The sequence below is a fragment of the Ornithodoros turicata genome, unplaced genomic scaffold, assembly GCF_037126465.1.
Source record: "Ornithodoros turicata isolate Travis unplaced genomic scaffold, ASM3712646v1 Chromosome23, whole genome shotgun sequence".
NCBI lineage: Eukaryota > Metazoa > Arthropoda > Arachnida > Ixodida > Argasidae > Ornithodoros > Ornithodoros turicata.
The window spans coordinates 204,600-217,779 of record NW_026999342.1 but is presented as its reverse complement, the minus strand read 5'-3'; the positions used below and the strand labels follow the sequence as shown (position 1 = coordinate 217,779).

General features: G+C 42.9%; 1 protein-coding gene and 2 long non-coding RNA genes across 3 annotated transcripts; all 3 read left to right on the top strand.

The window, feature by feature from the left end:
• The first annotated feature begins 3,842 nt into the window (after positions 1–3,842).
• On the top strand, positions 3,843–4,981 carry LOC135373306 (putative nuclease HARBI1). Its single transcript, XM_064606529.1, has 2 exons — positions 3,843–4,328; positions 4,673–4,981. Exons 1-2 carry the CDS (start codon positions 3,843–3,845, stop codon positions 4,979–4,981), a joined length of 795 nt encoding a protein of 264 aa, XP_064462599.1.
• Positions 4,982–10,589: 5,608 nt separating this feature from the next.
• Positions 10,590–11,275, top strand: LOC135373275 (uncharacterized). Its single transcript, XR_010416395.1, has 3 exons — positions 10,590–10,837; positions 10,990–11,081; positions 11,189–11,275. It is a non-coding gene; the product is annotated as an uncharacterized LOC135373275 (long non-coding RNA).
• A 411-nt stretch (positions 11,276–11,686) lies between these two features.
• On the top strand, positions 11,687–12,784 carry LOC135373258 (uncharacterized). Its single transcript, XR_010416385.1, has 3 exons — positions 11,687–11,757; positions 11,834–11,941; positions 12,528–12,784. It is a non-coding gene; the product is annotated as an uncharacterized LOC135373258 (long non-coding RNA).
• Positions 12,785–13,180: the final 396 nt, after the last annotated feature.

The window sequence follows — 13,180 nt, the reverse complement described above, 5'->3', positions numbered from 1 at the left end:
CCCGGCACGCAGCAGGCGTTGAAGTGCGCTTGTCAGGTGTGGGATCTACAGCTCAGTTTGTTGGTCACGGTGTCCACGATTGCTTGCTTGGATCAGCCTTGTCATCCCTGCAGTAATTGATGGCATAAATTGTTCAATGGAGGTTCCCTCACAGCCACCCACAACATTTAAAAAAGTGTGTGGTGAATGTCAGGCGAAAGGACTGGACGCCGTCGAGGACATCACAGGTCTGCAGCAAAACATTTTAAAGACAGGTGCTCCGACAGAACGGGGCAAACCGTTCGACTGAGGCCTGACGCTGTGCCCAACAAGTTCGACTTCCCAGAACACCTCCAGAAAGAAATAATGCATGCGTCATATGTTAAGGCCGGATTTATATGCACTAAAAGCTGGTTGAACACACATGCATGAAAAATTCATTAATCTTGCTCAAAATATGCACCTCTAGAAATTCACTTGCACGCATTTAAAACACGCAACAAATTCACTGGGGCAAAAGTATCTTACTTTATGCAGTGTACAAAAAGCATACAGAGTTGACAGCATAGGTCGAGAAGTTACCCGTCAAACGGAACTCCTTACGAAGTTACCGTGTGAAAAATGTAACTAAGCTAATAACGAAGTTATTCAGCCCGAAACGTAACTGCAGTTACGAAGTTGCTTAAAAAAAGTTACTCCCAAGTTACCTCGGACACAAATTAGCACTACACAGGTGCAGCGCGTGTGAGCAGATGAGTTAGATCCTGAGTTGCCTGCGTTGAGTTTTCGTTTATGTCCAACAATGCGAACGCTGTGCATCTTATTCCCTGTGGGCACACAATGGTTCAGCTTCATTTCAATAGCAGCGGTTCTTACTTCCTGAACAGAATACTGTCATTGACTGAACATCGCGTTTTATGACATAAAATGCCATGGAAGAACCGGAGAGAAAGCAAGAAAACAAGTGGACGTGAGTGAAAAGCGAATTAAAAGTAACTTGGAAGCAGACTTGTACGTAACGGGTAACGGGTAATTGGGTTACTAGTAATCAATTACTTTTTGAGTAATTTGTAACGTAATCGATTACTTTTGGGGCCCAGTAATTTTTTGAGTAATTCAATTACAATTTTCAGTAATCAATTACCAAGTAATCGATTACTTGGAAACTAAAGAATCCACATTGTTCGGGACGACGCACACACACATATATAGGATGATTCACCGCCGCGAGAAGACAAAACCAACTGCCCTCTGCAAGTTCGGCACAAGGCAGCTGTCTTATCTCTAGGACTTTTCCCGCAACAATTACTTACCCGAGGACCCCGAGGTGAATTGCCAGAGTGTTCCGCACGTGTAGTGTATTTTTGAGTCCACTGTCCTCTCCCCATTCATGTGTACTATCTATCCGTAACCCGGCCTGTATGCAGTAAGTTGGACTGTAAGTTGTACCGTGAAATGATGAGTCATTTGTGCGAGTTCCAGTTAGGATTTTTTTCACAGAACTTTCAAAACTCTCAACCTCTCCACACATTTTTCATAGAACTCTGGACACCGATGACCTAATGCCACTCTTGTGACCATGAGCCCCTGTCAGTCTTGTGCGGAATACTGTCGATATCACAACGATGTCGACGCTCAGTTTCCTTTTTTTGTGGATATCTTTTTTTCTATATCTTTTTTCTATCTTTTTTTATATCGTTTTCTCAGATGTCGAAAGTAATTGGCAAAGTAACGCGTTACTTTTCAAGGCGTTACTTCATTACTTTTTCCGGCAAGTAATTTGTACCGGTAAAAAATTACTTTTTCGTACAAGGTAACGGTAACGGTAATCAATTACTTTTTTTAGTAACGTGTACAAGTCTGCTTGGAAGTTAGCTTAAGTTACTTTGGCAAAGTTACCTGAAAAAGAAATGAGTTCCTCTGAAAGTTACCACGGCACAAAAGTAGCGAGTTAAGTTATAAGTTACCAAAAAAAAAGGAACTTAGTAACAGTAATGAGTTGCCTCGAACTCTGGTTGAAAGTGTGTATTTGCATGAAAATCTAGCCTGTATGAATCATGTTCCCTAGCTAAGAGTTTCAAGCAATGGTTGATGATTGGAATCAGTACTGCATGAAGGGCACTTTAAAGCTGCAACTAGTCCTATACATAAAAACACTTCTGAATAATGCATTCATATGCAGTTAAAAGCCACTCCATATTGGATAGAACAGTACTAAGATGGGCAAAAGGATATAAAGAAAAGGTATTGCATGAAAATTTTGCCTAACATACAAACTCGTATTACTGGGACATACAAACACACCAGCCACATGTCTCTCTTGGTGCGTTCCAGCATGTTTACTTTACTTAGAGACAATAAATTATTTTTAAACCTCCGAATGTCTACTCTTTATTCTCCCTGTTTAAGTTTGCGACAACATATGTTTGAATCCAGCCCAAATGAAAACAATGTGATCCGTCTGATCAAAGAAGTTTCCTAGTGCTACAGCAGTATCGGACTGTCCCACCTTGCCAAGGAATATACAGAGAAGGCCAGGCCTCATCTGCGAAAGAAATTGTCAAGATTGATTATATTCAACAACCGCTAATGCACTCTGCCCACTTACCTGGTTGACTGCTTCAAACTTGCTGTTGCAACTGGACTTGTGATACTTTGATGTTGGAGCTTTCACCACAAGACCTTGCTACTTTGCCTTTTTGTGACTAATTCACTCTACCTCTAGTCATTTTGAACTGCCTTTACCGCCATTTACCTCCCCAGTGCACATATTTCTAGTCGATATGCTTTTACCCTCATATAGCCTTTATATCACATACTTAATATCATTCTAGTCATTTGGAAGTGCTTTAGTGCCGTTTGGCATTCCGTGTCATAACTAGTCATATCTAAACTTCCTGTGCAAAGCATAATGTTTATACCCAAGCATACTAAGGTGGTTACGTAAACAAACGTGCGAAACATTGCTGAATGCCGAGAGTCAATTCTGAGAATACCACTCCCTGGCATTCCACACCCCCGACCAGAAAGGAAATGGGAGAAACACGAGAAGCAACACGGCTGCACACGCTGACAGACGACAAAGGAAACGTAATACAACAAATACAACACTACACAAAACCAGAAATCACATAATCGAAGTTCAAAGTACAAAATTGGAACGACACGACCTCACACGAGTACAAAATAGAGAGGAAATAACATGTATGTGACGGGATTTCACACAAAAAACGATCCGTGGCAAAATTTTAGCGAAGCAGCAAGGGAAGTGCTCACAAACAGCAAAACCTGTCACAGCTTACATGCATTCCAATGGGCTGTAATGGCTCTTTTGAGCACCGCAATATGGCGGCCGGTTGGCGTACCCTTTCCCGCGATACCCTCACCCATCCCATATCCAGCCTTTATACATAACGTACATTATTTTTGAAAGAAAAGTGCTGCACTCGTGCAGCACCTGTTCTTAAGTGCACGCGAGGTGTAGACAACAGTTCTGAGCCAGTTGCACTGGCGCGACACTACCGGCTCCTAAAAAGAATGATCAAGTGCAGGCCTTGTCGTCTGCTACGAAGCCGCAGTCGTTGTCGTCTGCTACGTTTCTCTTCAGCTCGTCTGTCGTTTGTTCGCGGTTTGTTTGTAGAACAATTCGTTAGCGAGTATTGGGAGAATCTCGTTCTACATGGCGTTGCCAATTGCTGTACCTTTTTTTTTTTCTACTCCGACAGTGATGACGAGGATGACCACATCGTTTTATTAAAGATGGTATGCGCGGCTTTGAACCGCCACAAGCGCAACCGTGTTCTGGATATTGTGAGTCGGTAGTAAACAGTTACGACAGCTTTGAGTTCATACGGATGTTTCGGATGTCACGCGGACATGTGGCAGAACTGTCCCATCGCTTCGAAACATCTGTGCACTTTCCAAAGTCAGCTGTCGGCCGCCCAAGAGTACCAGCAGAAAATACGTTCCTGATCGCTTTGGCATACCTGGGTTCGCGGACGCCATTCGTGCAAGTGGCAGATAAGTTCAATGTCACTGAGTCGGCGGCTCACAAGTGTGTCCTGCGGGTCTTAAATTTCCTGGAGGATATAAGTGGAAATGTCATTACTTGGCCGGAGGAAACGACACGCCGTCAGCAGACTGCGGCAAATGAAATAGGCAAAAGGATACCAAATGTAATAGGCGCCATAGACGGGTCCCATATCCCGATCAAAACTCCCCAGGAGTCTCCGGACTCATATTGCAATAGAAAGAAATATCACTCTATTGTGCTGCAGGGCATCTGCAATGAAGAAAAAAAATTCATCGACGTTTTTGTCGGATGCCCTGGAAGGTCCCACGATGCGAACGTACTTAGACAGAGTTGCTTTTACCAAGTGGCATCTACTAAATGCGAAGGTGACAGAATATCATACAGCCGCACTACTTTTAATTCTGGGAGATATTGAAAATACAGCAACTTTTGGAAGATACTTCATGTAATGCATGTTCTTCTGATAACATTGTTTTAGTGCAGGGTATTTTGCTTACATTTGAGGGCATCTGAGGTTGATAATATACCTTCATATCACACAGGGATTCTAATGAAGGTGGTGGTCATATTTGAGATGGGTATCTGCTTGGAGACGCAGCCTACCCATTGCTTCCTGGGTTGCTGACCCCCTACAAAGCGTCGGGACAAGCATTGCCGCAGTGGAAGAAGACGTATAATTATATCCACAGCAGACAACGTGTCATTATTGAAAACACTTTCGGTCTTCTGAAGCAACGTTTCAGAAGACTGTATGATGTAGATCTGGACACCATAAGGAAATCATGTCTGTTCATGCTGGCATGTTGCGTTTTGCACAACCTGTGCAGTGCTGAGCACGACCTGGAAGCCTTCCAATCGCTCTCCACGAATGAGGAAGACGGAAGTGAAGCGCCCCTCCCTGTGAGCAATGCCGCTGTGCATCGTGCTGCGGAGAAGATCAGGAAGCAAATAGCTGAGGCTCTGTTGTAAAATCGTGTTATGTTCATTGCAGAGCTAGTTCTATTTATTAAATTCATTAGCTACTTTTCTCTCGTGTATTCAGTACAGGTGAATGCCTCCAGTATATTTTGCGCAGTTTGCCTGCAATTCGATGGAATATATGACAAGAGCCGTCTGCACTTTGTATAAAAAAGTTAAGAATGTTTATGAGACTAAGGGGTTTTATAGTGTTGTTCTTTTTTAGCTACATTCAGTACAAACTGATGATGCCACAAATCTCTCAAGAAGTGCAATCTTCTCTTCATGGCGCTTCTGCCTGGCTTCTTCGATCGTTTTCAGTTGATTAACAAGCTCCCGCAGAACTTCTGCTGCACTCTCCCTGGGCGCTCTGCGCCTCCTGTGTCTGGCGACTGGTGTTTACGACACCTCCTCCTCCCCCTCCTCCTCGGGTAGTGGTAGCTGAGGCGGCGGAGACTGCGTCGTGCTGTGGCTCGTGGCCTTGGCTGTTTTTGTGGACCTGCTGAGCAGAATGTACTAGTTGAAGCATTGTAGCAGGTCAACAAAAACTTACTATTGATTGATTGACTGGTAAAAGCTATTAAATTGAATGGTTATGCACATTGCCCCTTTGTCTTTTTGATACTGCATGTATGTGCATGCAAAACAACTTTTCGTTTTTTTTTCTGCCTCTCTCAGAGTGTACTGTCTCTGTCCCTCTGTACCTCTCTCTGTCTCAGAGTGTACTGGACGTGCAGCTAAGGTTTGGCATACTTTTACACAGCTGCAGTAGAGGTTGCCCTGTTTTGCTTACACACGTTTGATCACGGTTTTGCCAGGTGCCATCAGTACTACAGGAAAGATGTGATGCTGGCTCTCCAAGATGTCATGCAGTTCTCTGAACACAAGAGACCCACCATGTAAATAAACCCATTGCACTGTGCATGCTGAACAAGAACAAAATAGTACAGTCTGGTCGGCTTAGACGGGCTGGTATATGTAATTTATCACATATGTCAATTTGTGTTCATTACTTACTCTTCATATTCAAATACCACTGTGCCACTCCCAGAGGTATTGTTTTTCTTCTTCTCATTTTTGTATGCCCTTTCTAGGGACTTCCATCGGTTCTCAACTTGAGTGGCAGTAAAGTTCTCCTTGAACTCTTCGTTCAGGCGGTCTGCCATAGTGGCCCACAGCACCTTTTTTGACCTGTATCCACCCTTCTTTTAAATTTGGAATCTGTGTTCTTTAAAACAGGTTATAAAAAAGCGAGTTCTGCTCGTACTCCAGAGTTTTTCTTCTGTCCCATCCTTCATTGTCTCTTGTTGTGGCTGTGGTGTAGCTCCTTTGATTTCTGAGGCTTCACCTTCATCCCCAGTCGACAGCGGAGCTGGCGAGAGTGACGTCCTCACCTCATGTGAATCTTGCTGTTGGTGGATCGTCACCACCGCAGATGGCATGTAAATGCGGTCTCCAGCTGGTGAACAAATAAATAAATAAATGATTATATGCCTATAGGACGGATGACGTTAAATAACGGTATGCGTGGTGTAGTTATATTTCTTTCAGTCGCCAGGAACTATATCGCAAGTTAGAACTCGGATCTCGTCATACAGAAATATTTTACCGAAAGAGATGGATTGATTAAAAAATAAATAATATAAATAATAATAAATAATAAGATATATAGAGATAACGAGAGAAAACGAACTATAAACCCCGTTTTCCGATCAAACCCCGCCGCCCCGCCCGTTCAATAGCGCATGTGATTGAACTCGTCTAGTTACCGCTGCTATGCACAGCACATACAAACGTGCATTTTTACGTTCAGAACTTCTACAAGTTCCTGCCGTGCGTAAAACAGGGCTGCGCGAACTGCTTTTGATGGGCACCACGCGAGTTAAACGAACATTTTTCCCAATGTCAGTTTTTCCAACAAGATTATTACATAAAAGTTTACCTACTGGACGTCATATACAAATACTCCCCGTCATTCATTATATGTTCACCGGTATCTGATAAAACAGGCCAGGCGATCATCGTACTAACTGCGGTAGCCATACCGTCGTCTGCTAGCTCGCGCCCCGCACTTTCTGCTACACAACAGCCATCTGCCATCACCTTTTTCCAACAGAGTTATTAGATAAATGTTTACTTAGTTGATGCCATGTACAAAATACCCCCGTCATTCATTACCTGTCCTCTAGTGTCTAATGAAACAGGCCAGGCAATCATCGTGACTTAGCAGACGACGTTATCGCGAAGTGCTCTCCGCCATCTTGTCGGCTGCTATTTTGCACCCTTCCCTTGCACGACCAGGACACGTCGTGCAAGGAAATCGAGAACTAATGCAGAATCAGGTCAGCACTTCTCCAAAAAGGATGGGGACGTGCAGGTGCAGTGCGAGTGCATGGCAAAAAGAATGCGAAAGTGTTGCACTCCTTGCACTAGTTCAGGAGGTGCAGGTAAAAAGAATGGACCTATAGAGATCAGTGGTACCGACTTGCAAATTCAAAAGGAGATGGTCACGTGGTGCGGAAGTCACGTGGCGCTGATCGAAAGAGAGGGGGAGAGGGTAAAACAGAGAGGAGAGACCACTGATCTCGATTGTAAAAGGCTGGATCGCGGATAGGGAGCGCGAGCGTGAAGAAACCGGCCGCCATCTTACTGTACCCACAACAGTCGCCGCAGCGATCATGGCAACTTCTTGCAATTACGGTCGTACCAACCGTACTGGCAAGGTTACAGGGCCTAAACTTATACAGGTGAGTCACTCTTCATCAAGGAATAAATAGGCGTCCATTCTGTACATTTATTTGACCATTATGAAGTGATTTTTTTTGCCCAAAACGAGCACTGGATGCAGGTTGCTTGATCGCTCTTCCGACGTTCAATCGAGCACACTTGCATTTTACCCGGCGGCAAATACAGTTTGAGTGCATAATATGCTTGAAAGAACATGTTACACTACACAGGTAGTGTTGTCATCAATATATGTGCGAGCACTCGAGCGCTTTTTTGCATGCATTGCTAGCATGGTACACGGTGTTCTCTGCGGAAGCAAGTGCCACATTCATTTCTTTGAATTACCTTCGCGCACAAGTTCGGTATTACGTCATAATGAGACCACGATTGTCACCTTTTTTCATGTATTGGTATTGTTTTGTGCCTTGGTTTGATTTGTGACAAAGAATCCTACGTAACGGTGGTGTGGCGCGACTTGAATAACGCCTTTGTGTCTGAGCTGTATCGTCAGCTTGTTACGATAGTAATAATTTGTAGCGTGTCGTGCTATTTGTAGCAGTTTTTAAGGCAAAAGTGGTTTCTCAATACAGGTTTCGTCACGAGGGCTACCCAGTGAATAATCTGTGCAGTGTGATACGGCTGGGTGTACAGGTAAGTATCACGTTCCTCATCCACTGGTTTCTACTTTACAGGAAGGAACAACAATAAGCAGTTTTGCATATTTTCTTACATGTTCACATCAGAAACACACCTTACACTTTAGGCTCCTTCACCCAGCAATATAATAATTTGAGATGATAATTCTTTTTAGAAGAGTTCCCCATATTCTTTTTAGAATAGTTTTTAATCTTTTTAATTTTTAGAAAATACAGGGATTGTAAACCATGTTTTAAACTGATGTTTTAACATTTGTCCAATGCATTTATTAAACAACATATTCATTTTTAACTGGTTGCACCCAAACCAATGTTCTGATGTATTATTTCCTTTGTTGTCGATGCACCATAAAAATTGGAATAATCATCATCAATGCAGGTTACTTCACAGCTGCCTCGACATACTCAAGAAATGGGTGCAGAACCTGCGTAATGCCCACAAACTTTGACTACCACAGCACCTCCAGAAAGTAAAGGCATATGTGTCACATGGGATTTTTAAAGGCATTCACAGTATATAATACCTTGTATGAACTGTTGTAGATCTAAGCAGCCTCTACAGTACACTCTCAGAAATTAAAACTTGCCAGGGAACTGTGATAATTGTTTCAGTTAATAGGCATGCACATATACGCTATAAGAAGAAAATTATTTATTGAGGATGCACTTCTCTGGCTACTCATGTTGTTTACATCTAATGTTGATCACATTCATTTATCACATATTATATTCTTATATATTATTATTATATTATCACATGTTCGATCACATTAAATTTAAAATTTAGCATATATGAGAAAATATCAGGAGGGAAGTTGCTATTCATTGCTCATTCCAACCTAAAATTGAGTGCTGAAAATTTAGAGAGCGTACCTGACCATTGTCATTCCTAAAATATATATTGCCATTGTAGCAAGGTCACAAAACAATAAATGTAGTCTTTTGCGACCTCCCTGCACGTTCATTGTATCCTGAAATGCATAAGTGCAAGAAATAAATCTTGAACTTGAATAAACTTGATGTTGTATAAACTTGACATAAAATGTTGAATAATATAATGAATGATATAAAATATTGAATAAACTTGAACTCGTATATTCTCTTTACTCATCATCAGTGATCTTCATTACAAAAGCATATAGTGCTAGACCTTTTTGTTTGCGTTTCACAGACTGGGTACACGAGGGCCAAAATGACAAAATCACAACTGTTTCAAGCTCCAAATAGTCCTGTTATAATTTGAAGACCGTACGTGGAGCTGCATTTTTTTGAACATGCTCCACATAACAAGCATGACAAAGTCAGCACTGGATAGCAGGACCCCGTCCCCAAGCAGCTTTTCTCACGCTGCAGTTGTATTCAACAAAAGCATGTGAGTGCTGGAGAAGGACATTCAGTTTGGCACAACCGCACCTGCAAAAAATCAGAACAAATAAAGGAAGAAGCAAACAAACATAGAAGGGCTGTACTTCAAAAAGAGATAAGTCTTCTATCTCAAGGAGGTGTTACCACCTTCTAAGTAACTTAATTGATTAAGCTTACATCAACCTGATTAACTGTCCTAACGAGTGTGATCTAATTGCGTGAAGTAATTATTTGGGCTGCTTCGGTGTGTCCATATTTGCGAGGCAAAGCACCGCTGTCGTTTACTAAAAGACTCTTTCTAAGGCGATGCTTCATATAAATCATACTAAACGCAAACACGGCTAAAACAACGGCTGTGATTCTACAGAACGATCTCTTTCTGCCATGCGAGTATATCTTTTCCCGGACCGTTCTTTATTGGAACAATTTTTGTCCAGAACGCAGTACGGGATATTATATACATGGTTGTTGTTAACCTCAAGTCGTTTCTTACTGAAATATTGGCTGGGAAACGTGCTATAGTACAATCCCCAGCGCTGCACTGCAGCGACGGTCTAGTTTCGGAATGCAAAACATAACGTACCCAGACAACACGAAACCTCACTGGGACGTCCGAAAAAGATCCCCACATCCCACGTCCCGCGTGGGCAATCCCTTAGACGTCCCAGGAACAGCCGCGGAGGGCAACCACCATGAAGTCCATCATGAGCACTTCGGCGGTCGTAATGGGGACTTCCCTCCCGCTCTCCCACTTTCCTTCTTCTACTCTCTCGCAAACTGCGAGGCCCAATTATGGCGTCCGTTAGCAACCAGATGGCGCTAATCATTTTAATTTGTCACTAGCTTTGTAATGTTGCTCACAGCATTGTTTGAGTAACACAAAGCTCCTAACGTAGACAATAGAGAATAACGTGCCGCGGATAATTGCATGTCATGGTTTTGAAGTTGGTAACAAGCAAACGGTCATACGGTACTGCGGCTGAGTGAAACTGAACGCTAAAAGTGGCGGGAGCAGGACGGTTGTCCGTTCTTTGTATTTATGGCTTGCATGATGGCGGCGTGCGTCCGTGCGTATTGCCGCAGTTTGATGTACAAGTGAGAGACATGGACGGCAGTATAGGTATGTTTGCTCTTTTTTAGGTAACGATAGTTTGTCACGGATTCTGTTTTTCATAATGCAGTGAAGTTTTGCAGCGTACGGACATAATTTTCTGGCAGTACAGAGAGAACACGTTTGACAACGTAGAGAGCGTTTAGTGTGTTTTTCCCCAGTTTCAGGGTTCGTTATGAAGACGTTTGACAAGTTGCTAAGTTGAGAAGTTGTTTGAGAACTCGCTACCAATGGCTGAGTCCAGAACAACACTGTAAGTTAGAGTGACAGTGAGTTTTATTATCAAGTACAAATAGTATGAAAACACTGGCTTGTGACAAACATGTATCTTGCACCGTAACACGTTGAATGTCATTACAGGGGATCAGTCAATGAAGGATTTGCCAAGTTACAGCAGCCTCCTATCCATCACAAGCTTTTGGCCTGAACGCAGACATGGTAAGCTGTAGTCAGTGGCGTATCTAGAGCTACCTGCGCCCATGGCAACATGGTTAGCATGATGTCCTTGGGGATGCGTTTTCGTGTGGTCCGCACTAAGTTTCGCACTACAACCTGTCTAATGGCGGGTGCTTTAGATCATTTATGAATGTGCCAGGTTGAGTGCCCGACCTGGCACATTCCGACAACATAATGGCGCCCCTGTTCACCTGGCGCCCATGGCACCTGTCCACACCTGCCACACCCTAGATACGCCACTGGCTGTAGTACTCTTTCTCTAATTTCAGGTAAACCAGGGCCAGTGCATTCATTGCGTGGGAATCAGCTTGTACACATGGATAGCGTAAGCTAGCTTCCAGTACGACAAAAAGGATGCTGTGCCAGGGGTAACTGACTGTACTCTGTCCTATGCACGTTAAGATTGTTCTCAGCAGAAGATTACTTACTTCCATCTTCTCAGTTCAGAGGAACAAGTCAGCGTCATTTGCAAGGTGCCCCACTTTTTCATTTCTATCCCAAGCAGAGCACCCAGTGATGCAATTCTTAACATTTTTCCTATCTATATAGGTAACCACAACAGTTCTTTCACAGCGGCCTGTCCTGTAGCATCCCAATGAACAACTACTGTACGACCCGTATGGGAATTTTTTTCATGAGCAGATCAACAATGCCAAGGTAATTAAATTTGTGATAGTATTCCAAGTGTGTCCCTGCTTGCAGGGGCTCCATTTGGCATGCCACTGACCTGTATTACCACGTGAGGCTTGCGAACTGGGCACGTTTACCTTCTGTACTGTTTCAGAGCAATCAGTATAAGCTAAATAATGGAATCTATTTATTTTCTGTGTGTATATGCCTACTATGTGGACAGTATAAGTACAGCTTGGGACAAAAGTTTACAGAACACGGCACCTGCGTATTTCTTCATCGGAGCGCTTCCCTGCTAGCTATCACGAAGCGGCCGAATAGGGAACAGGTGGCGAGCTATTCTATCCATCCCTCAGTATGTATGTCCACTCCTTTTTGCTGCTAGGTTGTCGCTCCATTGGAGAAATGCGACACCCTGTTGTTCCGTGAACTTTTGTCCCAAGCTGTACATACAGGTTTTCGCCCCAAGTGGCATCTAAGTAGCCCTTTTTTTCTTTTTTTTAATTGTATTCTCAATAACAAAACATTTTGTATACCGCCCTGGAACGAAAGAAAACTCTATCAAGTATATGATCTAAATATTTAATGACGTCTCGGTTTTGTTTGTTGTCAGGTTACCTCACGAAGATCCGGGTGCCTCAAGCGTCGCTACCTTCTTGGGAGGGAAATGAAATAGACAACTATGTCGTGACTGTACCACGCATCGCGAACTCAGGAACGTCACAAATCAGGAGCAGCAGATGGAAGCAACAAAGAGGACATTTAAACTGTGTGTACTCAGATACAGAGCTTTGTTTCGGTTACTTAGTTGAAAACTGCACTGATCGCTCATGAGACAAGCATATGTTGCCTTGCGCGTTAGAAAAATCTATTAAAATTGCCTTTGTTGTAAGCTGTGTATTTTTATAGGGACACGCTATATCAGACATCAGCTCTGGATTCATGGTGTAAAAATCTGACACGGCAAATTTTGAACTGTAATTTTTAAAATTCAATTTCTCAGCATGAGAAAATTATTAAATTGCTTGTAATTTGTGACAAAAGTTATAGATAAAACTTAACATTTCAAGCGAAAATGTGCTGTGGATGTGCAAGCTATCGTTCCTATCTTTTGTGGAAGCTGACAGGACTTGTGCGTACAAAAATTCTCTATGGATCTTTGTGGCAATCTCAGAAACGGCATTATATTAATTTGCTTGTATCTGTATGTCGATATATGCATAGTTTGCTACAAGTGCTCTTATTTGGGCATACCAGTGCCACACC

Excerpts from the sequence above, each read along its gene's own strand:
- LOC135373306 (XM_064606529.1), top strand. The coding sequence starts at position 3,843 with ATGTCACGCGGACATGTGGCAGAACTGTCCCATCGCTTCGAAACATCT. Across the intron at positions 4,329-4,672 it reads GAAGGTCCCACGATGCGAAC|TGGAAGAAGACGTATAATTA; the intron begins GTACTTAGACAG and ends GCATTGCCGCAG.